This window comes from Saimiri boliviensis, chromosome 21, assembly GCF_048565385.1.
Source record: "Saimiri boliviensis isolate mSaiBol1 chromosome 21, mSaiBol1.pri, whole genome shotgun sequence".
NCBI lineage: Eukaryota > Metazoa > Chordata > Mammalia > Primates > Cebidae > Saimiri > Saimiri boliviensis.
This window is the reverse complement of record NC_133469.1, coordinates 4299094-4327068: the sequence shown is the minus strand read 5'-3', so window position 1 is coordinate 4327068 and position 27975 is coordinate 4299094. Positions and strand designations below refer to the sequence as shown.

Genomic DNA, 27975 nt, shown 5'->3' with positions numbered 1-27975 from the left:
AAGGTTAGATGAAAAAAATGCTTTAAGAAGCTTGGATTTTGGTGAGCAAGAAAAGGGGCTGTGAAATACAAAACTCCAGTCTGAGGGGTTAGCAGTGCTGATGGGGTGGCCCCTCCTTGCTATCAGCCTCAGGCGTCCCAGGGCTGGGACAAGCAGGTCAGTCCCCCACTGCACCGCACGCAGGGCCCAGGTTTCAGGCTGAACACCCCACTTCACTGCACACATGTGCAGACTCCCACCCCCTCTGCCTAACTCACTCCGTCTTCCACCCCCATGCAGGCGTGGTCGACTCCAGGCAGCCCCCTGCCCACTCTCATGCCCAGCCAGATGGGGGGCCCTCCTCCCTCTTAGCACACGCTCCAAAGGCCATGCCAGTGCCAGGATGAAGGCTCACTGTCTATCCAGATGCCTGCACACAGTAGGTTCAAGAAGAAACGACCTTCTCCAGCACTGAGGGCGGCAGAGGCTTCCACACTTAACATGGGGGTGGAGCTGGGTTCTGCCGATCTCAGCCATGACCTCAGCACACATGGCCAGCCCGCCCATGATAGGTGGTTTCGTGACTGCGTACAAGTTAGAAATCGAGGACACAGCCACAGCCAGCCTCCTGGAACCCTCAAGCCCAGGCGCTGACAAAGGCTGGGGAGAGAGTGAGCTCACAATGACAAACAGCTGCACAGCCTCAAGCCGAGGCCATGGAACTTTCTAAATGGCTCTGAGAATCGCTGTCACTGCCTGCCAGGCTGTTGCATAACCATGAGCTCTTCGGGATGCTACGGACTTGCAAACCCAGTTTCGGGGCAGCTTTTTCCTAACCCAAGCTCAAGAAGGAAGCAAGACGCTGGGTTTTCAAGCAGAAGGAAACCCGTGCTGGGAAACAGCAGATCAGGGAAGAGGCTGGGCCAGCCAACGAGCAGCCCCAATGCCAGAAAATACGGAGGGACAGTGGGGCTGCTCAGTGGCCCAGAGGCCTTGCCATGCCGTGAGCAGAGGGCCCTCGGGCCAAGCAGTGGACAGTACCACGGACCCTCAGGTGGCGGGGGGAGCTTGGGAAGTAGCTGGCTGCCTGCACTGAGCACTGAGTGCTGGGGAGGCCGCAAGTCGACAGTCCCGAGATCCGTCCCAGTGTAGAGTTTATCCCTGAAGCAACTCACAGTGGCAGTAAACGAGACTTTCTGAATATACAGTCAGGGGCAGGGGGAACAGGAAGCAGGAACCATAGTCTCAAATGGACGCCGTGATGGCCTAGGAGTGGGTGAGCTTACAAAGACATAGGGCCACATAACCCCACGTTTAGGGTCTGGAATCTTTGATGCTGTTCCCGCACTGTCACCCGGCTGGACGAGTTCTGGCTTTCAGGTGGGCACAAAGTAACAACGACTCCCTGGCTGTGGGCTGTCATGGAGACAGTGCTACCTAGGCATCTGAGTCAGAGCATGTTCTGACATCTGTATGTCAGATGAGGAAACTGAGGCCCAGAGAGCTTGCCCAAGGCTCCGCCCTAGGGAAAAGAGGGCCGTGGTTTCTGCCTGGCTCTGTGCACAGCCGTGGCTGATGGCATGACTACAGATCCCAGCCTCATTTGCCGTTCCTCCCTCGAATTTCTGAGACCAGAGTCACTAGTATTGAGGGACCTGAGGGCTAGGGAGCCGGTGATCTTTGAGTGCCCTGAGTCCCTCAGGGGAGGACACTAAGGTCACAGCCCCATAACCACCCACCCAGGAGCTGGGCCACCAGGAAGGCCAACAAAGACAGACGTCGGCGTGGCCCAAGGGACTTACGTGTCTGCAGAGCGGCGGTAGTTCTCAGGGCACTCGAAGGACAGACAGCGGAAGCCGCCCTGGATGTTGAAGCAGGTCTCGTTGATGGAGCAGTTGTGGGTGCCGGTCACACACTCGTCAATGTCTGCAAGAGACCCCACAGGAGCACAGTGAAGGCAGAGGCTGCAGGAGCCATCCCCATCTGGAGACGGAGGAGTCCGGGCCTCCCAACCGGGGTTAGGAGTGGGGGTCAGGCCAACCCTGCCCTCCACTGGCTGATCTTCAGATATTTACATTTCCAGAGTGTTAACTTATTCACAATCCCCGGAGGGAGTGTGACGATGGTAAAAGTAAACATTACATGATGGGTCCTGGGAGTGCCTCCCAAGGATAAGTCACAAAGTCACAAACCCTCCTAAGAACTCAATGAGGCAGACACTGCTATGATCCTCATTTTATGAGGAGCTCACAGAGCTTAAGAGACCTGTCTGAGGTCACACATTTTATAAGTGTCAGAGCCAAGCTTGGAACCCAGGCAGGCTGGAGTCAGAGTCCATGCGCTAACCACGCAGAGCCTCTCTGCGGCTCCCAAGGCAAGGCACCCTTACCCTAGGTGCGATTCAACCTCTGAGGAGAGAAGGGGCAGGAGCTGCTAGCTCCACCTCACAATGAGAAAAACAGGCATGAAGGGATTCCACGCCTTGCCCTGTGTCTTGGGGTTGGTGGCTGTTCAGGGTGGACCGGAACCACCAGGCCTGGGGCTCCCGAGATGGGGCCTAGGGCGCCACACTGAGATGGCCCCGGAGATGGAGGAGCAGCCAAACAGTGGGGCTCGGGGGCTGTCCCCCAGCCTGGGAGACAGCCATTAAGAGGTGGAAAATGCCCAAGCATCGGTGGCAAAAATAACACTCCCCAGCCTCAAAGGCCGGCTCAGGAATGTGTTTATGCTGAGTCTGGGCGGGACCCCAGGCTGCGGTGAGGGAGCCTGGCCAGGAGAAAAGTCATTTCCTCCCTCAGAAATGCAGACACAAATGCCCTTCCATCCAGAGCCCAGGACCAGCAGAGAGGGCCTCCCAGGAAACGCCGCAGCGCCTGCCTGCCTTTCAGCAAAGTTACCTTCCTCATGACCGGAAGCCACATCTGTAGGATCCAAGGGGCTTCTGGAGCCCCGGGATCCATAGCCCCATGTGGGGCTCCCAAGGACCTGGCTGGACAGCCCCGCCTCCGTGACTCAGCCTCTAGACCAGCGTGTACACCCAGGATCACACTCACAAGCACCCACTTAGCACCCGCTGTCAGGCATTGAATGGATGTTACCAATTGGCTCTAGGGGACATGCACTGCCCCAGTGCGTTCTGAGAAACGGGGGCTGAATGCAAAACGGGTACCGCTAACCCCCATTACTTAGCCTACTCTGGAGCTGACCCATAGCCATGAGCGCCCCAGGGCCACCCCACACCAGGTCACACCATCCCCTGGCCTGGAAAGCTTCCTCCCTGGTGGCCATCTTCCCAAAGGCCTCTCTGTTCCTACCTTTTTGGGGCTGCTGGGGGAGGGTAGGAGGGGTCAAGGGTTCCTTCCGGGTGTAGCCTTCACGGGGGGTCAGACAATCCAGAGGACAAGTGTACTGGGGCCTGGCGTGGAAGACCAGGGTGCTGCAGACCCCAGGACACCCCTTGGACGGCAGGGGCTCCTTTTCCTGAATGCATCCCATCTGTGCTGTGGCCCTTGGGTTGGGGAAGCACAGCCCCGGAGCCTGGCCTCAGCCCCACAACACTGCAGAGCCCACAGCACAGCATGAGGGACCCCAAGGCGTTCCGCCGGCTCACCTCGGCAGTTGCGGCCATTGGGAGCCAGCTTGTAGCCAGACGCAGGGCAGCTGCACTGGAAGCTTCCAGGGATGTTGATGCAGCGGTAGGAGCAGATGTGGCCCCCGGTGGGCAGGGCACACTCGTCGATGTCTGCAACAGCAAAGCCCATCTTAGCCTCCGTGTCCTGGCACCTGGCCATGATACATCACCCTGGGGGCTGCACTGGGGCCCGGGAGGGCAGCAGCACAGGACAAGCTGGACACAGGAAGCCTCAGAGACATGATGGGATTAGCCTAGGGTCACACAGCAAGTTCATGGTGTGAAGTATGTGTGTGGCAGGCAGAGGGAAATAGGGACAATGCTTGACTAATAAGAAACACACATCAGCTGGATGCACCGGCTCATGCCTGGAATCCCAAGACTTTGGGAGGCTGAGGCAGGAGGATTGCTTGAGCCCAGGAGTTCGAGACCAGCCTCGGCAACAAAGTGAGACCCTGTCTCCACGAAAAACCAAAAATATTAGCCAGGCATACTGGTGCATGTCTGCACTCAAGGAGGCAGAGCTGGGAGAATGGCTCGATCCCAGGAGGTAGCCAGTGACAGAGTGAGACTCTGCAAACAAAAACAGAAGTGCCTTCATTGCCGTCAACTGTCAGCTGGTTTAATCCTTCACCGATCTGCTGAGGCTGGGGTTAATCCCCGTGTTACAGAGGCAGAGGCAGAGCTCTGAGTCAGGGATATAGGTGGTCCCTGAGCCCTCTTCCTGCCTCCCAGCCGTGCACCGCCGCCCAGGGTCCCAGTGCACGTAGCAGTCACCACCGTGCGTATCCATTAAAGAACCAGGCAGGAGTGGTTTGCTCCCTTCCCAGCCCGGTGCTTAAGAATGGGAAAAGCAGCCGGGCACGGTGGCTCGTGACCATAATTCCAGCACTGTGGGAGGCCGAAGAGGGCGGGTCACAAGGTCAGGAGTTTGAGACCAGCCTGACCAACACGGTGAAACCCCATCTCTACTAAAAACACAAACAATTAGCCGGGCGTGGTGGCACGCGCCTGTGATCCCAGGAGGCTGAGGTAGGAGACTTGCTTGTACCTGGGAGGCGGAGGTTGCGGTGAGCCGACACTGCTCTGCTACACTCCAGCCTGGGTGACAGAGTAAGACTCCATCCCCTCCCTCCCAAAAAAAACAGAATGGGAAAAGTAGATGAGAAATTCAGTTGGGGGCTGGGCACGGTGGCTCGTGCCTATAATCCCAGCAATTTGGGAGGCTAAAGCAAGAGGACCCCTTGAGCCCAGGAGTTCAAGACCAGCCTGGACAACATAGCAAGACCCTGTCTCAAATTTTTTCAAAATAAAAAATTAGCCAGGCGTGGTGGTGTGTGCTGTGGGTCCCAGCTACCTGGGAGGCTGAGGTGGGAGGACCATTTGAGCCCAGGAAGCTGAGGCTGCAGTGAGCAGTGACTGCACCACATCACTCCAGCCTGGGCAACAGAGCGAGACCCTGTCTCCAGAAAAGAAAAATCTCAGTTGGAGGGGAAGCAGAAACCACCTGCTAGCCTCCAAGGGCGGACCTGGAAGGTCTGCCAGGTGAGGAAACGCCGGCAGGTTCTTCCCTGTGGAATCTGAAAGTCAGAAGCTGTGCCACTGTGTCACGGCAAGGCCAGGGGGTGCTTCCCCCTCAGCAAGCAGGGGCGTCCGCACCTTCGCAGGTGACTCCGTCCACGTCGCTGAGCTGGTAGCCTCGCCGGCAGTAGCACTGGTAGGAGCCATAGACGTTGGCACACTCCTGGCTACAGGGGCTGCTGCTGCACTCATTGATGTCTGAAAGAGAAAGCGGGGGTCACCACTCAGGGCGACGTCACACGTCCCTGCCTCCGCTGTAGCCCTCAGGGTCAGGGAACAGAACCGCCTCTCCACCTCTCTCAGGGTAACGTACTTGGAGGGGCAGAGGTCCCGGGGCATGCCGAGGGAGGGGCATCACAGCTGGGGACTCTGAACCCTCCATCCCTGCCCCTGCTTGCTTTGACCATGCCCTCTCCTGCCACGACAGCAGCCTCCAGCCCCCACCTGGCCACCAGAGTCCATTCCAGTTCTCAAATGGGAGTCAGATCCTGCGCTCCCCACTTCACCGCCAAGATGGCATCCCACACAGATGACAGCACACAAGGCCTCAGCCACCCAGCTCATACGCCAGTACTCCTCACACCCCAGTGCACAGAACTCACTTGGCAACTCTGGACGACTGCTCTCTGCCCCTTTTACCTAGAGCAGAGGTCAGCAAACTACCATCCATGGGCCAAATTCGGCCTGCCACTTGTTTTTATAAATAAAGTTTTATTAGAACACAGCCAGGCCGGGCACAGTGGCTCATGCCTGTAATCCCAGCACTTTGGGAGGCTGAGATGGGCGGATCACCTCAGTTCAGGAGTTCAAGACCAGTCTGGCCAACATGGTGAAACCCCCTCTCTACCAACAGTACAAAAATTAGCCAGTCATAGTGGCGCACACCTGTAATCCCATCTTCTCGGGAGGCTGAGGCAGGAGAATCACTTGAACACAGGAGACGGAGGTTGCAGTGAGCCAAGATCGCACCACTGCATTCCAGCCTGGGCAACAGAGCGAGACTCCGTCTCAAAATAATAATAAAGAACATGCCCACGCTGATTTTTTTTTTGGACAGAGTTTTCCTCTGTCGCCCAGGCTGGAGTGCAGTAACTCAATCTCCGCTCACTGCAATCTCCACTTCCGAAAGGTTATTATCTACTAAAGTGGATATAAATTCAAGCAATTCTCCTGCCTCAGCCTCCTGAATAGCTGGGATAACAGGCATGCGCCACCACGCCCAGCTAATTTTTGTATTTTTAGTAGAAATAGGGTTTTCCCATGTTGGCCAGGCTGGTTTCAAACTCCTGACCTCAAGTGATCCACCTGCCTTGGCCTCCCAAAGTGCTGGGATTACAGGTGTGAGCCACCACGACCAGCCATGCCCATTTTTTTTTTTTTTTTATCATGGTCCTCTGGCTACTTCTGTGCTACCACAGCAGAGCTGAGTGGTTGCAACGAAGATTGTGGCTGGAAAAGCCTGCAATCCATACTATGTGGCATCGGCGAACGTCCAATAGCCTTCCACCCCGTGTCTCATCTCTGTGGCCCCCACACACCTGGCCAGCGTGGTCTCTCACTGCCCAGGGGAGACACTCCCCAGTGCAGGACCGAGTTCTCCTACATACCCAGGGCAGGTGCTTAACAAATGCTTAGTAAGGTCACATGGCAAGGCCGGCCAGGCCCTGCTTCGGTGTCCACGATACCGTCCACGAATGTGAATATGAAAGCCGACTTTTCAGTGATTTACGAGTGACCAGAGGAAGCACAACCCAGAATCCTACTTCTACAAATAATAATAATCATGCCAGCCGTCGGCCGGGCGCGGTGGCTCCCGCCTATAATCCCAGCACTTTGGGAGGCCAAGGCAGGCAGATTGCAAGGTCAAGAGATCAAGACCATCCTGACCAATATGAGAAACCCTGTCTCTACTAAAAATACAAATATTAGCCTGGCATGGTGGTGCGTGTCTGTAGTCCCAGCTACTCGGGAGGCTGAGGCAGGAGAATCACACTGGGAGGCAGAGGTTGCAGTGAGTCAAGATGGCGCCACTACACTCCAGCCTGGTGACAAAACTCGACTCTATCTCAGGAAAAAAGGAAAAAAAGATGCCAGCAGTCTCCACACTGCCAGCTTGTCACCTGGTGCCCAGCCCTGTGATAAACTCTTCACCTGTTCAGTCTTTTTTCACCCTCACAATCCCCTATGAGGTTGATCCTACTCTGCCCATTTTACAGATGAGGACGTCAAGGCCCAGAGAGACTGAGTTACTTCTTCAAGGCCCTGAAAATGGCAGAAGTGGGATTTGAACACAAGCCCCAGAGACACAATGCGTGAATCTCGTTCCTCATCCACAGGCGTTCCTGTGAAGTAATCCCGGGACCCCCTCATACCGTCCATCCTCTGATTTGAGAATTATGCACACTACAGCTCACCCTGGCGTATCTAACCCCCGTGACCATCTCATCAGGAAGGAAAATTCTCATGGCAGATTGTAAGACCTGCCATATTTGAGTTAGGCCACAGAAGCTGTTCTCTGGGCCACTGCAATGCACCCACCAAACAGGGTGTCACGGGCAAGGTGGATGGTTGTCAAGGGTCACCCAAAGCTCTCAGTGTCTGCTTAGCTCAGAACCTAATCCTTATAGAAGAGGTGACATCTGCCAAGCACCTAGTATGTGCCAGGCCCTGGGCTGACATGCTGTTCATGTGACCATCCCATCAGCCCAGGAGGTTGGTGTTATCTGAGAACCACAAGACTCTTGGCAGGAACAACTATGTCCAACCCCCACGTGCCAAGAGACTTAACCTGACGATGTTAGTGTGGCTGCCACTGGCCAGGGACCACGTACCCAGGATGCAGACCCAGCCCCCTTGGGATGCCTGACTGAGAAAGTCTGATGCTGCCAAAAGAATTTTCTCTTGGTTCCAGCCCAAACATGACTAGAGGCGCTGACCTCCTTTCTCCGTTGAAGCATGTACTTTAGAAAAACTTGCAAATGTAAATGCTTTCTCTGTCCCTTTGAGATATGCAACCCAGGAGTGTCTTTCTCAAGGACTGGGGCCGTGCCTGGGGAATGTCATCATCAAGAAGGCCAGGGTGCTTCTCTCTGTCTCTGGGAGGGGAAAACCTAACTGTGGTCGAGGTGGGTGGATCGCCTGAGGTCAGGAGTTCAACACCAGCCTGGCCAACATGGTGAAACCCCGTCTCTATTAAAAATACAAAAATTAGCTGGGCGTGATGGTGGGCACCTGTAATCCCAGCTACTCGGGATGCTGAGTTAGGAGAACTGCTTAAACCCAGGAGATGGAGGTTGCAGGGAGCCGAGATCATGCCACTGCGCTCCAGCCTAGGCAACAGAGTGAGACTCCGTTTCAAAACAAAAAAACAAGTTAGAAGCAGGTGCCTAATCCCACTGACCCATGCCCTAAGGACCTCTGTATTCCTCTCCCGGCTCTGTCATTTACAAAGCCTTCCTCTAGTCATTTGGGTGACTTGAGATCAATGGACCCGGAGGCCTGTCTCCCATAAGCAGCATCTGATTAAAACCCACACACCGTCTTTGTGCAGAACAAGCATCCGGCTTTGCTGCTCTTACACACACCAGCCCCTCTCCCTGGTGAGGACCCGGAGGCAGGCAGAGGTCAGGCACAGCCAAGGCCCCACGACTGGTGGGTCTCACGATCCAAGGCCCATAATCCTAGCCACATCCCACACGGCCTCTGCCGCAGCCTATGAACCCCCGCACAGCCTCAGAGGGTAGATGCCAGCAGGAGAGATCGGGCGGGCAGTGGGGCAGGCCTTCCGATGAACAGCATGTTACAGGCGCTCTCCTGCTAACATTTAAACGTGCTGGGGAAATCAACACAGATCTGTTCCGAGCGGGTCTGCAGGAGGACGGTGACTTCCCCAGGAGGAAGGGGGCCTTGGGGAAGTGAGTGGACGGGGCCCCGGCCTCACCTTCACACGACCTGCCATCCACAGAGAGCCGGAAGCCCACGGAACAGCTGCAGAGGTAGGAGCCCAGCGTGTTCTCGCACTTGTGGCCACACAGACGCCCGGGGTAGCGCTGGCACTCGTTGACATCTGAAAGAGAGGGGTGGGCCGGCTCAGGGCAACGTCCAGACGCAGCGGCGGCACCCCCACCCTCCTAGCGAGGCCAGCTCATGTCCTCTGTCCTCCACCTCCTCCAGCCTCGTTTTTTTTTCTTTGACATGGAGTCTCGCTTGGTCTCCCAGGCTCGGGTATAGTGGCTCGATCTTGGCTCACTGCAACCTCTGCATCCACGTTCAAGTGATTCTCACGCCTCAGCCTCCCAGGTAGCTGGGATTACAGGCACACGCCACCACGCCCAGCTAATTTTTGTATTTTTTGTAGAGACAGTGTTCCACCGTGTTGGCCAGGCTGGTCTCAAACTCCTGACCTCAAGTGATCCGCCCGCCTCGGCCTCCCAAAGTGGTGGGATTGCAGGCGTGAGCCACTGCGCCCGGCCTCCAGCCTCATTTCTCAGACAAGGAATGCAGACTTGCCCCTAGCACGCGGGATGTCGGGGACAGCTGGGACTGCCGCACTGTGCCTGCCCTCTGGGCAAGCCTCGTGCTCCTTCCGTGGCAGCACATTTGAACCTGTTCCCTCCTGCCAGTCCGCCTCCCCAGGGCCCACAAGGAGGGTCTGCCAGGATCTAGCAGAGCGCCCGCTTGGCGGGAGTGAAGTGGCAGCTGCCAGGCTCCTCTGAGCACCTAGGTTTGGCGACAGCAGGCACTAACTGGACAGGACCTGACTCCACTCCGGGTCAAAACTTTTGCCCTTGCCACCCTGGGCTAAAGGTACATCTGGAGCCCCTGCGGCTCTGCAGTGAATCTCCAGGAAATCACCAGTACTGCCCACATTTGTAGACCTGGCTCATCAACACTTGGAAGTCCTGGGTCGAGCAGAACCCCTTTCTACAGGTGGGGAGCAGGCTCACACCCAGTTGGGGTTGGGGGGGTGGCATGCCAGTGGCCGCCTGCCTGGGCAGCAGCAGAGCTGGGGCTAGAATGGGGTGGTCCTGACTCAGGGTCTTCTCTCGAGGTCTGCCGGCACTTGGCAGTGGATCCTCTGGGATGAGGATCAGACCACATCACGCTAGGTGCCACTGAATGTGTCCCTGGTGCCACGTGGCCGGGTCCTCCCACAGCCTGCGGGGGCCCCCACGCACCCACGCACATCCTGCTGATGCCGTCGAAATAGTAGCCCGTCTTGCACTCGCAGCGGAAGCTGCCAGGAGAATTCACGCAGCGATGCCCCCTCCCACAGGGCTCGGCAGGAGGCGCACACTCGTCCACGTCTTCAAAGGAGAGAGAAAGCCACGATGAAAACCTTTCATTTGGGCTTCTTCCCCCCAGGATGATGAAAAAGGAAAGCGAGAAAGGAGCAAACAGAAAGGTGCATTCCATTTCAACACGACTTCACAGAGCACCTACTGTGTGCGGGGCCCGGGGCTGGGGAGACAGGTGACCCAGAGGCAGCTCTCCCTGGCGGGCCAGCAAGGACTCTCATTAAGGTAGGAAGTGCCCAGGCAGTGCTCCAAGCCCCGTGATCCTAGCCACGTCCCACACGGCCTCTGCCACAGCCTATGAAGCCCCACGTGGCCTCAGAGGGCAGAAATCATCAGGAGATACAGGAAGACGCTGAAGAAGTGTCCTGGGTTATAGAGAGGAAGGCGCCTTCCCCGCAGGAGCCAGGCAGGCTGGGTGCTCTGGACCCAAAAGAACGTAGGAGCAGGTGGGCAGAGGGAATGATGTCTGATCAAACATTCACACAGAGAGGAAAGAACAGCGCTTGGGTGCAGAGTGGCAAGACCCACATCGCCTGAGTTACAGGGTTTGTGGAGGTGGACCAGCGCTGGGGGACTGGACTATAAGCAGAGGCATCTGTCCTTGTCACCAATGGGGAGCTGATGGAGCTGTATCAGGGTGGGGTGAGAAAGCTTTGGGCTCAGGACGAGCCAGGCAGGCGGAAGTAGACAAGGCTGGGGCGTGGACGGGCTGGTGCCTCTACTGCTCCAGTCCAGGCAGGACAATGAAGGCCCGTGCTTGGGAGCTGGCGATGGCATGGATGGGCTGACAGAAGTGGCTTTGCTTTGGGGGTCCACTTTCCACTTCTAGAGAAGGAGGGTGTGTGCTGGAAACAGACGGGAAAGTGGATTTCAGATCTGTTTTCTTTTTTAATACCAACCAACACAGCGAGTCCCCTCCTCGTTGAGATGGTATCCACGGCCACAGTTGGGCACGTTCTTCTGGCACGTGTAGGAGCCCTCAGTATTGATGCAGGTATGCCCAATAGGGCACGGGGCATTGATACTTAAACACTCATTGATATCTACAGCGGGAAGAGACAGAGACAACACGGTTAAACCCGGGGGTGTCCCAGAACCCAACAACTGGCTCTCCAGAGAAACACCCCTCCCACCTCTCCGCAAAAGCACAAATGGAGGGGCTCAACCCCCTCACCCTGGACCACACAGCCGCCTCCCAACTGGCTCCCAAATGTCGTCACTGCATACCGCCTCAAATACCTGTGTGGCCCTGCTCCCTGCCCCTACAACTCCAGCACCTCCACTGCCCACTGCACCACATCAGGACCTGCCTGCCGGCTTCTGCTACATCCACCTACTCCACACACTGGACACAGTGACAGGAGACGTAAGTCCTGTGACAGTGACAGGTGATAGGGCTCCAGTGACAAGGAGACAGGTGACCGTCCACTTGGTGCCAGCAACTCTGGCTCCCAGCGAGACTCTAGGTCCCTCCGGTGACGGGGCTTCACAGGGCCTATGCTCCCGACACAGGCCCACCTGGGAGGTGCCACGGCCCCCTGAGCTCACAGCATGGCAGTCTCCTTCCTTGAATGGACACGCCTCTGACATGGCGACCGTGGGGCATTCACCTTTGATGACATACAGTGAGCAAGTGTGAACCAGTGATTGACCCAGGAGGACCACGCTACACGTGGATTCCCTTCTTCTGCTCAAATTTGGGGGAAGATGGCCGGGTGCGGTGGCTCACGCCTGTAATCCTAGCACTTTGGGAGGCTGAGGTGGGTGGATCACCTGAGGTCAGGAGTTCAAGACCAGCCTGGCCATCACGGTGAAACCCCATCTTTAAAAAATAATAAGAAATAAAAAACCAATTTGGAGGAAGAATACACAGATTTCACTTCCCGATGGAGTCAAAAAGGATCTAAGTGTCTAAATATCACGTTGGAGAATCACCTTGCACAGACACAAAGCACCAAGGGGCGGGAGGACGGAGAGAGAGCGTAATGGTGGAAGACCCCTGAGCGTATGTCAGAAAGGAAGACAGCTAGCTAGCTGTACCCCTCTCCCTGCCAGCCAAGTCCACCCTCCTCAGTCAAATGAGTCAGCCTTTGCACTGACCACGCAGCACTGAACAGTTTACAAAAGCGTTAGCATCCATTACTGCTCTTGAGCACCATAACCAGCCTGCAAACCAGGTGAGGCCGGTATCACTATCACCACTGTTTGCACTTTATAAACAGCAAACCAAGGTCCAGAGACTGAATGATTCTGGACTAATGGCTGGAGTCAGAGGCCCACCAGGGCCCAGGTTAGAACCAGGCTTCCCAGCTCCCTTAAATCGGCGGTCAGCAAATGATGGCCCTTGGTTCAAATCCAGCTTACGCCTGTTTTTGTAAATAAAGTTTTATTAGCATGCAGCCAGGCCCACTCTTACGCATGCTCAGGGCTGCTTTTACACGGCAACGGGCGGAGTGGAGTGGTTGCCACAGAGGCTGAAGTCATTTACCATCTAGCCCTTTAGAGAAACAGCTAGGTGGCCCCTGCCCCGTATCAAGAATAAACGCAGCGTTTAGCAGAGTGGCGGCTGCCTCCCCCTAGGCGCTACAGGCTCCTCACTCAGACCGCATTCCCCAAACTCTGCTCCATGGAACAATCGCGTCCCTCAGAACATCGTGTGCTCCACCGGGTTAAGACCTCGCTATCAGTGAATAAATGAATGAATGAATGGGAGTGAGTACACAGAGAGCAGATCAATGCGAAGTGTCGGGTGAGTTTGGGAACATGGCGCAGTCTCCCTCCGAGGGATTCACATGGGCAAAGCCCCAGCTGCGCAGGTCCCTGTTCGCTTTGCTTTACCTAGTGCTTCCTAGACTCAATGGAACCCCTTCCTGCCCCGTGACCTGCGGGCATCCCCAGGCACAGGTCGGCCAGCGCATGTGGGAAGCCCTGGCCCATTCCCTCCTCCATACTCAAGATGAAGAAAAGAGGCCGTGTGTGATGTCTCACGCCTGTCATCCCAGCACTTTGGGAGGCCAAGGTGGGCGGATCACCTGAGGTCAGGAGTTCGAGACCAACCTGGCCAACATGGCAAAACCCCATCCCTACTAAAAATACAAAAATTAGCTGGGCGTGGTGGTGGGCACCTGTAATCCCAGCTACTTGGGAGGCTGAGGCAGGAGAATCGCTTGAACCTGGGAGGTGAAGGTTGCAGTGAGCTGAGATTGTGCCACTATACTCCAGACTGGGTGACAAAGCAAGACTGTCTCAAAAAAAGAAGAAAGGAAGACAGCAAGCAGCAGGAGGAGTGGATTCGAAGAAAAAGAGCAAAGAAAGCCCAGCAAAGCCAAGCTGGTCTCAGAACCCTTGGTGACCCCACCTTAAGGTCCTAGAAAATTCTCCATCTGTGACAGAGGCAAAGACCTATGCTTTCGGGGACCCTGACTCATCCCTTGTGCTAGCCCTGCAGGAAGGGCTCTCCTGCTACAGGCAGGAGGCTCGGATGTGCTCTTGGGGCCCCAGGCCGGTTCTAGGAGCTCCAGGAAGATGGATTCTGGCTACACAAGGAAGTCGCACTTCCCACCATGGACCATGCTGTTCCCGGGTGAGAGAGCACGTACCATGGGCACAGGTGTGGGAGGAGAAGACCCAGGACGGTGCTAGGGGACCAGGACCCGACACAGAGCCTTTTCAGCCCTCTCCCAGATGGCCTGAAACTGTCTTCTATCTGATAGATTTTCTCCTTAGAAAGAATTCTTTCTGGCCAGGCGCGGTGGCTGACGCCTGTAATCCCAGCACTTTGGGAGGCCGAGGCGGGTAGATCACGAGGTCAAGAGCGAGACCATCCTGGTCAACAGGGTGAAACCCCGTCTCTACTAAAAATACAAAACATTAGCTGGGCATGGTGGTGCGTGCCTGTAATCCCAGCTACTCAGGAGGCTGAGGCAGGAGAATTGCTTGAACCCAGGAGGCGGAGGTTGCGGTGAGCCGAGATCGCGCCATTGCACTCCAGCCTGGGTAACAAGAGCGAAACTCCGTCTCAAAAAAAAAAAAAAGAAAGAATTATTTATTTCTGCTGATGCAGTCATTTTTTAAAAGGTCACATAAAGGTGCTGACATGAAATGATTTCTAAATACCCTGTCAAGTGCGGGGAAAAAAGCAAGTGGCAGAACAGTCCAGTCCCATTTTCATAAACAAACAAAAAGTCTCAAGGGAGCAGAGCCCAGAAGGTTTCACGGACCTGCCAAGAGGCAGGCAGGACCAGGCAGGGGAGGAGTGTCTACTTCCCACACCGAGGTTTTGTTTGCTTTTTGTAAGTAAAGACGTACATAGTTGTTGAAATAAATTGGTATCTTTTAAAACCATGAATCCTGAGCTTGATTGCAAGGATTGAGAGCACATGGAAAGGGGAATCCCACCCCCATCTGAAGCGGGGACCCTGTGGGAGCTGAGCGTTTGGCTTTCCACGCTGTCACTGAAGACCCAGGGAGACAGCATGGAACAACTCAGAGCCACCAGGCTGGGCTTCAGCCCACAGCCTGCTTGCCAGTCCTGGAAGGACAGCGAGGGGACAGCTCCCAAGCCTCGGCCCCTACACAGTGCTGTGCCTTCTAGAGAGGAAAGTCAGAGCTAGGTTGAGACTTGCAAACGCTGCCTCTTGGTGGAAATCGGGGCCGATTCTCCCATGAGTCAGGCTTTCCGTCCTCAGCAGACGCCAGGCTCCTCCGGAGCCCCCATTGAGCAGGCTGCGAGTCCAAGCAGGACTGTTCTCCCCACTGGCCCTGGAGAGCCCATGGCTTCCCTGCTCACCACCCGCTGCACTGAGCGACAACCACCTCCTCCCTGCTGGCAGGGGACTGGTGAGGGGCCAACTGGCAGCCAAGCCACAGCCCCCCAGCTCAGAAGTCTCCCCCAGGGGATGACAGGGAAGCTGTAACAAAGGAAGACTGGGGCGGGGTTCAGATGAGGCCCCTGTCCTAAGAGGTCACTGTTCCACTTAGCCTTTTTTTTCTGAGACAGAGTCTTACTCTGTCAACCAGGCTAGAGTGCAGTGGCTCAATCTCGGCTCACTGCAACCTCCACCTCCCGTGTAGCTAAGATTATACGCACCCACCACCATGCCCTGGCTAATTTTTGTATTTTTAGTAGAGACAAGGTTTCACCATGTTTTGGTCAGGCTGGTCTCGAACTCCTGACCTCAGGAGAGCCACCGCACCCGGCCACACCCACTTGTCTTTAAATATCTCAGTGGTGAAAAAATTGCAGTGGGGGAAGAGCTGTCTGTCCAAACCACTATTTCAAATACATGATCAATACAGATTTCTCTAAGAAAAGGCTGAAATAGAAGTAAGAGGGAAATGCACAGTTCCTTGCTCACAGCAGTACCAGCCTTTTGAGAGGAGAGGTGATGCGAGCACCTCAGGAAGGGAGGCTCTGACTAGCGTGATCTGTAGCTGGGATTCCTCATCTTTTCTCCTAAAAAGTAGCTCTGACCTCGACAGCAGACCCGGGAGCATCTGCTGAATAGAGGCCAAGGGAAAGCCAGCAGATCAGGACTGAGGCGCTGATGGCAGTGGCCTAAGCCAGGTGGTTAACCTGACAAAGCCAGGGGAAAGCAGGACTCACCTCCTGTCTTTCCAGAACCGGTACCCTAGGCCGGCCAGCGCCCCAGCTGTACCCCACACGCTCCTCTAGAGTGAGCTCTCTTACCTAGATCTCCTAAATTCATACCAAGTTTACATGGGATTCTTTCTTTTCATATTAGTATTTCTCTATCTGATGCAGAAGAGTTTTTTTGGTTTTATTTTTTGTTTTTTTTTGTTTTTGTTTTTGTTTTTGAGCTAGAGTCTTGCTCTGTCGCCCAGGCTGGAGTACAGTGGTGCAATCTTGGCTCACTGCAACCTCTGCCTTCTGGGTTCAAGCGATTCTCCTGCCTCAGCCTCCTGAGTCGCTGGGATTACAGGCGCCCACCACTCCACCCAGCTAATTTTTGTATTTCAGTAGAGACGGGGTTTCACTATGTTGATCAGGCTGGTCTCGAACTCCTGACCTCAGGTGATCCACCCACCTCAGCCTCCCAAGGTGCTCAAATTACAAGCGTGAGCCACCGCACCTGGCCAGAGTTTCTTTTCTTACTGTGGTGAACTACATGAGTACGTAACATAAAATTTGCCATTGTAACTGTTTTAAGTAGACGGGTTCAGGGGCATTTGTGCAGTCACACTGCTGTGCAAACAACACCCCCATCCATCTCCAGAACCGTTTCATCTTCTTAAACTGAAACTCTGCACCCACGAAACACTCACTCCCTGTTCCCCACCCTGCCCAGAGCCTGGCACCACTGCCTTTCTACTTTCTGTCTCTCTGAATTCAAATACTATCACAGAGTATTTTTTACTTTTATATTTTGTTTTATTTTTCAGACAGGGTCTTGCTCTGTTGCCCAGACTGGAGTGCAGTGGCACAATCACCGCTCAGTGCAGCCTCGACTTCCCTGCTCAAGGGATCCTCCCACCTCAGCCTCCCAAGTAGCTGGGACTATAGGTGTGCGCCACCACACCCAGCTAATTGTTTGTAGAGATAGGGTGGTCTCACTATATTGCCCAAGCTTGGCCTCCAACACCTGAGCTCAGCAATCCTCCTGCCTTGGCCTCACAAAGTGCTAAGATTATAGGCGTGACCTGCTGCACCCAGCTAAGTACTTTTTAAAACAATTTCTTAATAGGCGAAATACTTGTGGCAGGGAATCACCACTCGCTGAGTGCTTCCTGTGTACCTTTGAAAGTTCTTGTCTAATCCTGGCCTCAAGTCTAGAAGCCAGATATTACGGTCACTCCCATTTTATAAAGGAAAAAATGTAAAGCTCAGAAGTAATTTTCTTGGGTCACTCAGTTTAAAATAACATGTCTCTAATTCCAGAACCGAGGCTCTTTCATCTAAACCCAGGTCGGGAAACTGTGGCCTCTGGGCCAAACCCAGCCCGCTGCCTATTTTTGTAAATAAAGTTTTATTGGAACACAGCCACACCCATTTGTTTACAGACAGCCCCTGGCTGCTTTTGACTACCACAGCAGAGCTGAGTATTGCGACAGAGACCATACAGCCCACAATGGCTAAAGTATTTGCTGTATTTGCTGTCCAGCCCTTTACAGAAAAGGTGGCAACCCCTGTTCTGTACACCATGCGGCCCCGCAGAGTCCAGTGGCCTGGCCCGAGGCTCGATCGCTGGCCCTTCCTGGAATACCCCACTAATCCTGGCAGCACACGTCTTACCAATACAGTTGCCTAGAGCATCTTGTATAAAGCCACTCTTGCACTGTAGCTTGGGTCGGCAGCGGAAGGATCCCAGAGTATTCTGACAGATAAAATCGGGGAGGCAGTTATGAATACCACTCTCACACTCGTCAATATCTGGTACATCATAAAAAAAGGAAATGGTTAGCAAGAGTCCTGCCAAAGAGCATCTTACAACACTTTAAAATCACAAGAAAGTTTTTTACTAATGTTCATTACTCAGACTATCACCCACAACATTCCAATAGAGAAATCATACACAAAAAAGCACTTCACTGAGCCAAATCGTGCTCCAGTTGCTAAAGACTTAAAAAGTGGACTTTTTTCCCAAGGCTCTTATGAGGCAAACTGTCTGTTATAATAAATCACCCTGACATTTTCCTGGCAGGTAGATATATATCTTAGTATTTATTCAGGCTAAGTGTATGTTTAGTTTAGATCACAGAGCAATTATCTTAGTGGCAACAAACACAGTCTCTATAAACAAATTCATTCTGAACCCTTCACCATATTCCAAACATTAACAAGAGTTATGGTCACGATAGGATGTGATGGGCTGCCCTTCCCTTGAAGTTCATGGTTGTCAAATGGTCAAATGTGTATACACAGCTGGCTTGGCCGCTGGGTTCCTGGGGTCCAAACCACCCAGTCGGTGTGTGTGGGTGTGGAGGAAAGTCCTTGCTCTGTGGCCCTCAGAGGTCGGAAGGGTGTGCCTTGCTTTGAAGTCACCCTCATGATACAGTGAGCAAGCGACATTTTTACGCAAGTGGTTTTGTCCTTTGGAAAGGCTTGAAACGCTCTGCAAAAACCGTGTTCTAAAAGAGCCTCCCCCTCTGCCAAATAACACCTATGGCTTGGCAGGAAAAGGCTGGCAGCCAGAAAGGTCCTGTTTTTATGCAGTGGAAGGAGATACGCTTTGAACTTCAAGGAAGCCTAGAATCAGATGGAAGGCAGCTGTTGTGGGGTTTTTTGTTTTCTTTTTTTTTTTTTTTTTTTTTTTTGTAGAAAGTACATGTGAGCACCTGAAATTCATCCCTGGTCTTGATTTTAAAGAATCAGGCACTGAGCCTTTTTAGAAATCCAAATCTGCCATCATTTACCCTGCACCGTAAGAATGTCAATCTTTCCTGACGGCTGGGCGAGCCGGTACTGGTGCCCTGCTGTCAACTTTATAAATGTTCTGAACGTTCCTGGCAAGCACTTTCCCTTTCCATCTCACCCACCCAGACACCACGGATGCTGGTCTGGTGGGAATAACCCCCTCCCCTCCTGCCAACGAGCAGGCAGTTGTCCGGGCAGCCACACAGGGCGCAGGACTACGGGAGTCCAGACCCCAGAGCTGCCCTCCCACCGCGCCGTTATCTACGCCTGGGGGACCAGGTCTGCTGTACCTTTGCAGCTATTGTCCTCTGTGAGCTCATAGCCAGTCCCGCAGCTGCTGTCCCGCTGGCAGCGGAACGAGCCCACGGTGTTGATGCAGGACTCTCCAAGCCGGCAGCTGTGGCTGCCCGTGATGCATTCATTGACATCTAGGAGAGACCAGGGCGGTGAGGGAGTGACCGGCAAGCACCACCCATCCTAATACATCCTCAGAAGGAAAGGCGCCAAAGCCACCGTGGAAATGGTTCCCTGCACACACGCAAACTGAGCTGGGGCCCACCGTGTGCGCATGTGCGGGCTGTGGACCGCGTGGAGTCGAAAGCAGTGATTTCTCTCCCCTGCTGACCTTCCTATCTACTGCTTTTTCTGGGACTGGAGAGATGTGATCGTCAAGAAGCCCACGGTGGGGGGCATCTTTTCTATCTCCCCCATCTCACAGACGAGGGGGCCAGGACAGGCTGAGGGATGTGCCCAAGGCCACTCAGCACACCCTGGAGCCGTCCCCTTTCCCAACCCCGCTGCTTAATTCTCTTGGAGGGAAGTCTTGGCAGAGGCCGCTGTGCTGCAAACTCCAGGGAGCATGAGAAAGCGAGTCCTGGGCTGCTCTCCACCCGACTGGGGTCTGGTTGTACACGGCAGGCCCTGCTCAGACGTCCAGCACAGGCTTCCAAGCACAGTGACCTGCCAGTCTTGTTGGCACCTGGGACACAGACAATTACCTTCACAGGAGACACCATCGGAGAGCAGCTGATAGCCCACGAAGCAGGAGCAGACCACCTCGTCCCCCGTGTCCCGGCACTGCTGCTTGCAGGGCCCGCCTCCTGGAAGCACAGCGTGTGTGAGCCGGGGCTGGACACACCCGACACCTGGCGGTTTCTAGCTCTGTTCAGGCTGGGTCACAGAAAACGCCTTCTGGGCAGACGAACCCGGGAAGGCAGGCTGACCTGGCTGGAGCCCACCTGCAGCCCTCCTGGGTCTCCCCAACGCTCTGGCTGTGGACTCCCCAGAGGGGCTGCTGCTTCAGGTCCCAGCCTCCCTGTCTGGAAAATCACGTGGTGTACAGGGAGCCCGGAAGGGGCGAGGCAGAGAGGAGCTCACCACCAGCCCCAGACGTGAGGGTGTGGGCTCCATGTGGAAGGCCACGTCCCACGTGGGCCTCAGACACCTGCCCCCACTGAACTCTCGAGCCGTCCTACTGCTCCAAGCCCACTACCACGGCGTCAGCTCCCAGGGCTGCCCACCTAGCTGTGGCCACAGCCTCCTTCTACCTGGTCTTCCTGCATAGCCCATTATCACCCCACAACCTGCATTTCCCACAGGGCAGCCAGAGTGATGCTCAAACTGCAAACCTCATCAGGATATGCCTGGACCAGGGAAAGAGTCTTCTAACTGATGCCAGCCTGCCTGCTTCTTGGGCCCCTCCCTCTGACCCTTTAACCCCACCTCCTTCCCCGGCCCACTGCCCTCCGGCACCCAGCTCCTGTGGGTCAGCACCCTCCGCACCGCTTCAGGGCTCCCTGAGGGCCCTTTCAGGGTTATTTTCCCAGCAAATCCTGCCTCCTTGCAGACCAGCTCTCCCCTCTCCAGAAAGACCCTCCCATACCCCTGAGGCTTTCTGGGGCTCTGGGTCCCTCCCTTCCTTCTTCCACCAGGCCTCTGGGCTGACTGTCACTGTATACCGACTGCACTATTTGGGGATTAAACTGGTTCCTGATTAACACCCCAGCCACAGGGTGAACCACTGAAAGAGCTGTGGGGCAGCTCTGCAGGTCCAGACACGCTGGAATGGGCCATGAAAGAAAAACAGCTTTATCGTTTGAAAAATAAACCTTATTTCACTTTGCAAACATCCCCTTGTGAGGCCAATGAATATCACCAACGGTGACAGCGTTGTGGCTGGGGCTCCAGGGGCACAAAGGCAAGGAACACGTAGCCCTCTCCTCCTCCATGAGGGCTCCTAGCCTGGGGGAGGCCCCGTCACCTTCGTGAGGCCTGGGAGCCCTGTCACGTGCAGGCTTTCCACACCAGCTCTCCCCAGGCCCCTCCTCCACCCTTGCCCTCCCAGCCAGCCCCAGACCTGGCAGTGGGAAGGACAGGGAAGAAGCAGGGAGTCCAGGACACCACAGGGCGGAAGTGGCTCCCAGCTGGCTCCCAGCCAAAGGATACTTTGCAGCGTAAACCAGAGCAAAACCTGGGTTCCAACTTCCGATGAGATCAGCATTCAGTTTCCCTGGTTTTGTTTTGGTTTGGGGTTTTTTTTTTTTTGAGACGGAGTTTCGCTCTTGTTACCCAGGCTGGAGTGTAATGGCGCGATCTCGGCTCACCGCAACCTCCGCCTCCCGGGTTCAGGCAATTCTCCTGCCTCAGCCTCCTGAGTAGCTGGGATTACAGGCACGCGCCACCACACCCAGCTAATTTTTTGTATTTTTAGTAGAGACGGGGTTTCACCATGTTGACCAGGATGGTCTCGATCTCTTGACCTCATGATCCACCCGCCTTGGCCTCCCAAAGTGCTGGGATGACAGGCTTGAGCCACCGCACCCGGCCCGTTTTTTTTTTCAGACAGGATCCAGCTCTGCCGCCCAGGCTGGAGTGCAGAGGTACAGTCATAGCTCACTGCAGCCTCAACCTCCTGGCTCAAGGGATCCTCCTGCCTTGGCTTCCCAAAGTTCTAGGATCACAGGCCTGAGCCACCCTGCTGGCCCCTTGGGGTTTGTTCAACTACCAACAAACGGCTCAGGGGAGATACCCAAGTCTCACCTCGGCAGCGGTCATTCAAGTATGGGTCCTCTTGTTCCTCCTCGACCTCAATAATCTTATCTAAGGGGGAAAAAGACCAAGTCAGACATTGATCCAGACACAGGGTCCCATCTTATCATAGAAGAAACTCCCAACATTCTTCCTTCTTGTCACTATCAGGCAGTAATGCCCATTTGAACATCTTATATAAACAGCTAAACATTAACTGTATCCTTTTTAAGATACAATTACACTTGTAAACGTGTAATTAATCTAATCAATGATAGGCCAGGCATGTGGCTCATGCCTATAATCCCAGCACTTTGAGAGGCTGAGGTGGGTGATCACCTGAGGTCAGGAGGTTGAGACCATCCTGGCCAACATGGTGAAACCCCATCTCTACTAAAAATACAAAAATTAGCTGGGTGTGGTGGCATGTGCCTGTAATCTCAGGTACTTGGAAAGCTGAGGCAGGAGAATTGCTTGAACCCGGGAGGTGGAGGTTGCAGTGAGCCAAGATCATGCCATTGCACTCCATCCTGGGTGACAAGCATGAGAGTCCATTTCAAAAAAAAAAAAAAAAGGATCAATTATAATAGAAAGAGCACAGACATAAAAGCCTGTGTTCACTGACTTCAGGCTGGTGCTGTCCCATGGTCCAAACTGCTCGACCATCTCAGCAAGTACAGTCACAGCCTTGCTAACGACCAAGACACGCCATCCGAGTCTAAACCGATACACGTGGTAAAAACTTGTGCCTCCTGATTCTGTCAAACGCTCTTGTTTGTAAAGTTCACCCTCCGTTTCTGTACTTATTTGTGGCAGGCCAGCACTGGTCTGGGGTCCTTCTGTATGGCCCCCAGGAAACACACAGTGGGTCCATGGCACAGGCAGTAGTGAAGACAGGAAGCCCTCCCAGAGGAGGGAGCATGCAAGGCAAAGTCTGGAGCAAGGACAGAAGCAGAAAAAAGACAGGAGAGAGGATACATCTGGAGAGAGAAAACAAACATCTGGAGCCACAGAAAAGCCCGGAGATTGCTCACCCTACAGACATAAATCAGTGAAAACCCTCCCCCGAGACGGGAGAAATCCTCCGCCAGCACGAATAGTTTGGGTTTGTTTAAAGTGAAAATGTCCTCTCTGATTTCAAAAGCCAAGGAAGGAGGCAGAATGTGGCCCCGACCCCTCTTGAAGACTGTGACATGTGACATCATCTCAGTGGCATCCATGGGGCCCTGGACTTGAAAAACTAAGAACAGGAAGTGAAGCATGGGTCCCGGGTGACCGGGTTCCCCGAGTGACCTGGGACCCTATAGCCATCGGCTTGACTTAGGGAATACAGGTCTGTCGGTTCTTCCCTTTCGCCCCGTCTGGCACCTCCTGCCTCTATTTTATTTTATTTTATTTATTTTTGAGATGGAGTCGTACTCTGTTGTCCAGGCTGGAGTGCAATGGCGCAATCTCGGCTCATTGCAACCTCCACCACATCCCAAGTTCAAGTGATTCTCCTGCCTCAGCCTCCCGAGTAGCTGGGATTACAGGTACCTGCCACTACGCCCAATTAATTTTTGTATTTTTAGTAGAGACAGGATTTCCCTATGTTGGTCAGGCTGGTCTCGAACTTGTGACATCAGGTGATCCACCTACCTCAGCCTCCCAAAGTGCTGGGATTACAGACGTGAGCCACCGTGCCCAGCTTGTGCCTCCTTATTTTTTAAGAGAGTGGGGACGAAGCTCAGAGAGAGGAGAGAACAGGCTGAAACCCACACAGCAAGTTTGGCCCACGCGGAGCCCTGCCTTCTTCCAGGTTAATTCTCTTACAGCACAAGAAACCATGGCATACATGTAAGAGACTACTGGACAGCCACGAAGTCTCTCCCGAACCCTGTAACAGAACCACGCCCCAAGCCTCTGGAGGAGAGCAGGGTGAGGTCGCAGAACTGGGAGGCACGCAGCTGAGAGCGCCCTTGAAGCTGCTCTTGGGGTCACACACCCCTTTGCTGAGTAAGTATCTGTGATTTGGTAGAGCATAGCCAGCTATTGACGAGCAATGGCCCCTAGCCGCTCCCCATACGTCACATAGGTCATCGTCTCCAGATGGAGAGGGCACTGGCCAGGAGGTGGAAGGCCAGGGTCTCCCTCTTCCACACGTCAGCCATGTGATCTTGAGCATCAGACGTGCACCCATGACGTGAGAGCAAGGCCACCTACCTCCGCTGCCCTGGGCGGCTGAAGGGACAAGGGGAGACGGGGAGGGCAGATGCTTACGGGGTCAGGTGCTGCACCCAACACTTGACACCCAATCTCCCACTCCATCCTCCCAGCAACCTGATGAAATAGGACTGCAACTATCCCCACTTCACCAAGGTACACGTTAGGACCGGGACGGAGCACGGATTTGTCCGATCCCAAACTCGAAGCACTCAAGCATCACTCCAGGACAGTGGCTCTCAGATGAGGTCACAAACACAGATGGCTCCGACAACCAGAGTCAGCCCGTGTTGAGTTAAGGCAACGGTGATGCGGATGCTCACGTTACCTGGAATGGTTTAAGTGTTAATTTGGTTGAGCTACGGTACCCTAATATTTAGTCAATCACTAGCCTGAATGTGGCTGCGAAGCTAATTTTTAGAGATTAATATTGGCCATGCTGGGTGGCTCATGCCTGTAATCCAGCACTTTGGGAGGCCGAGGTGGGTCGATTTCCTGAGGTCAGGAGTTCGAGACCAGCCTGGCCAACACGGCGAAACCCCGTCTCTACTAAAAATACAAAAATTAGCCAGGCATGGTGCTGCACGCCTGTAATCCTAGCTACTCGGGAGGCTGAGGCACAAGAATCACTTGAACCTGGGAGGCAGAGGTTGCAGTGAGCTGAGATCACACCACTGCACTGCACTCCAGCCTGGGTGCCAGAGCAAGACTCTGTCTCAAAAAAGAAAAAAAGAAAAGAGAGTAGTATGTAAGTCTGTTGGCACCAAGAAAAGCAGATCATCTTCCATAACGTGGGTGGGCCCCACGCAATCAGCTGAAGGCCTTAAGAGAAAAAAGACTGCCCTCCTCCAGGAATGGCGGCTATCCGCCCGCACGCGGCCCTTGAACTCCAGCTACAACGGCCCTCCTTCCCTGGGGCTCCAGCCTGCCCTACAGATTTTTGTTCTGCCAGCCCCCACGATCACGTGAGCCAAGTCCTTAAACTCTCTCTCTCTCCACTCTCGTTCTATATATACATCCTGGAGAGCCTTAATACACGGCCCACAAGGGAAGGAAGGGAAAAAGTTACCCGTTTCTCGGAGGCCCCCGACGTCCAAGTCTGTGGACTCCTGGCTCTTGACGCAGCACGCCCGGAAGACCTGTCCGCACTGGTAGCCGACCATGAGGCTGTACTCGCAGCTCTGGCCCTGGGCCTGGGCCGCCCTCCCCAGCAGACAGCAATGGCAGCACCTCTGCAAACACAGGTGGGGACTCCAGATGGAAGAGCTGGGCAGACAGCCCAGTGGGGCCCAAGAGGCCTCAGGGGATCGCCTCTCAGCCCCTTGTCCACACAACCTGGAGAGCGATGACTCATGCCTGGCTTAGATACCACTTCTAAACAGCGGCAGCGAAGAGCAGAGCTCAAGCTCCAAGGGTCTGCTCCTTTCGCGAGTCTGAGACGGCCCTACCGTGCCCGGCAGAACCACACGTTGTACCTTGCGTCTGCCTTTTTGAGTTAGGGAGGTGCCGGCAGCAGGAATCGCACTGTGCATTTGAAAGCACAGGGACTTCAAGACGAGTCATCAAGCAAGGTCAAAGGACAGGGTTGCTGTCTGTCACCTGGACCAGGTCCCAGTAGCTACCTCCAAGTCCCTGCAACCTCACATCCGAGTCTCCGAAGCAACATCTGCCCTGACACGTGAAAAGCCCCGCTCAGTGTTGATTAAACGGTCACCCTAAGAGGGGCTCAGAACTTTCCGAACAGTCCCCAGCAGGAGCCGGGAGGTGTGGCTTTGCCTCCGTTCTGTGGCGCTGATGGGTCTTCCAGACTGCTTATTCTACGCCCTCTGCTGCCAGAAAGCATAGGGAGTGCCAGTTACCTCGTCCATCGTTCAGGGTGTGAGTAATCCTTCCCGGAAACACAAATCGCTCATCTGCCAAAGCGATCTGTCCCCACTCCTGCTAGAATGTTCTCTGCTTTTCCCACACCTCTGAAGCCTGAGGACATGGGCAGAGCTCTGTGCGGGACAGACGGCATCTGCAAGGCCCAGCCTTGCATAGACGGGGTCGGCGGGGGGCGGGGGGCAGTCATTAGATGCCCAAGGTCCCGGTTCCCAGGCACCCCTTGACCAGGCCACCCCACTCTCACCCCACCCGGCTCCCTCCTAGGCCAGAGCCGCCCCCCCGCAACCCGCGTGAAAGTTTACCCAGGCCAAGGTGGGCAGGGGGCTCGGAAACCTTAATTCCTCTACGTGGCGTCCCTCCACACCCCAATCTACGTGGAGAATCCCCACGAAGGAGCCCTCACACCCCGTCCTGGAATCCAGACTTCATTCAGATTCTTGCTTCTTAAAATGATTCCATCACCTTCCTAACTGGGAACGGGAGGCTTCTTCCAGGAAACGCATTTTCGTCATCTGGTGCCTCCAGCAGAAAACCCAGCTCCCCAGCCCGAGCTCCCGGCTGGGCTTGCTCTCCTCCCTGGGCGGTGGCAAGGGAGGGGTGGCCTGGACACCTTGGGTCTGCTGGCAGTGTGCAGACCAGGAGTGCTGTCAGGCAGCTTTCCAGCTCTTGCAAAGACACAGCCCTTCCGCGGCCATGGAGGTCCTGAGTGACCTGCCAGCACACAGGGTCCCAGGAGCACTCGGGAAAGGACCATGCCATTTATTCACAGCTTACCTTCAGGGCGGGACCCCCTCTGGGTCCGACAGGACTTTAGAGAGGCCATTTTGGAGGGTGGGCCTCTCTGAAGCTCAGTTGCCTCTTCTAGAGTGGTTATAGAGGTCGTATCTTGGAGATCTTAGTGAGGGCCCATTCTTAGCTCTGGACCGTGACTGGTCTGTGGGCAGGGAAGCTTAGGAGCCTCCTGGGTAGGGTGAGGGTGCCTACCCTGAACTGAGAAGATTCTGAAAGCCCAAGACGAGCCCTGCTTTGACTTCTGCATCTGCCTAAAGCCTGGAGACAGGCAATCCTCAAGGCAAGGCCGGCTCACCTCACCCCCAGTCCCCACGGGAGTCCTCTGGGGTTTACGACTACAGGGGAGGAGGAAAAATACTGGGGTTTTCCACCTTCCTCCTGGCCCAGGAACCCCCACTGCTCACTAGGAAAGGCGGCCTGGGGCGGGGAGCGCTGACGGACGGTGCTGCTCGGCTGGGAGGGCCCGGGTCTGCCGACTGGCGGGGACAGGCAGCAACCCCACATGCTCTTTGGCTCTCACCTTCACAAGCGTGGCCTCCAGGCTGGTGTTGTCACCGTGGGATGTGGCACAGTGGTCCTGCTCGTTGGCCAGGCTGATGCCCGTGGCACAGTGCAGCTCCTCCAGCTGGCTGTAGCAGCACTGCTCCTGCACCATCCTGTGGGCGAGGGGCGGGCTGGGCCAAGGCTCTGCGGGCAGGGGGCCCGGGGCGCGAGGTTCTTGGGGATGGGGCGCTCTCACCTTTGAGCCTCCCCTTCCCTGCTCCCACAGACGCAGAGAGAAACACAGTGCACGGCATACAGAAGGGGCTCAGTTAGCGCTTTAGAAAAGCTCGGCCGGGCGAAGGGGGTCACGCCTGTAATGCCAGCACGTTGGAAGGATGAGGCGGGAAGACCACTTGACTCAGGGGTTTGAGACCAGCCTGGGCGGCAAACATGGTGAGACCCTGTTTCTTTCTTTCTTTGTTGAGATGGAGGCTCTGTGGCCCAGGCTGGAGTGCAGTGGTGTGATCTTGGCTCACCGCAACCTCCGCCTCCCAAGTTGAGGCAATTCTCCTGCCTCAGCCTCCCGAGTAGCTGGGACTACAGGCGCACACCACCATACCCGGCTAATTTTTGTATTTTTGTAGAGATGGGGTTTCACCATGCTGGCCAGGCTGGTCTCAAACTCCTGACCTCAGATCATCCACCCACCTTGGCCTCCCAAAGTG

The 27975-nt window shown here is 54.9% G+C and overlaps 1 protein-coding gene across 2 annotated transcripts in view; it reads right to left on the bottom strand.

Moving 5' to 3' along the window:
• FBLN1 (fibulin 1) overlaps window positions 1-27975 on the bottom strand; it is a 91034-nt gene that overhangs the window by 42048 nt on the left and 21011 nt on the right. For both annotated transcript variants that reach the window (XM_039462981.2, XM_039462982.2), the window contains exons 3-14: window positions 27288-27423; window positions 25161-25323; window positions 21902-21961; window positions 19861-19962; window positions 19153-19290; window positions 17741-17878; window positions 11388-11531; window positions 10369-10497; window positions 9132-9257; window positions 5270-5389; window positions 3590-3721; window positions 1782-1905 (exon numbers count right to left, since the gene is read on the bottom strand). In XM_039462981.2, coding sequence (XP_039318915.2) covers window positions 1782-1905; window positions 3590-3721; window positions 5270-5389; window positions 9132-9257; window positions 10369-10497; window positions 11388-11531; window positions 17741-17878; window positions 19153-19290; window positions 19861-19962; window positions 21902-21961; window positions 25161-25323; window positions 27288-27423 — 1512 coding nt within the window. The remainder of the gene's footprint in view (window positions 1-1781; window positions 1906-3589; window positions 3722-5269; window positions 5390-9131; window positions 9258-10368; window positions 10498-11387; window positions 11532-17740; window positions 17879-19152; window positions 19291-19860; window positions 19963-21901; window positions 21962-25160; window positions 25324-27287; window positions 27424-27975) is intronic.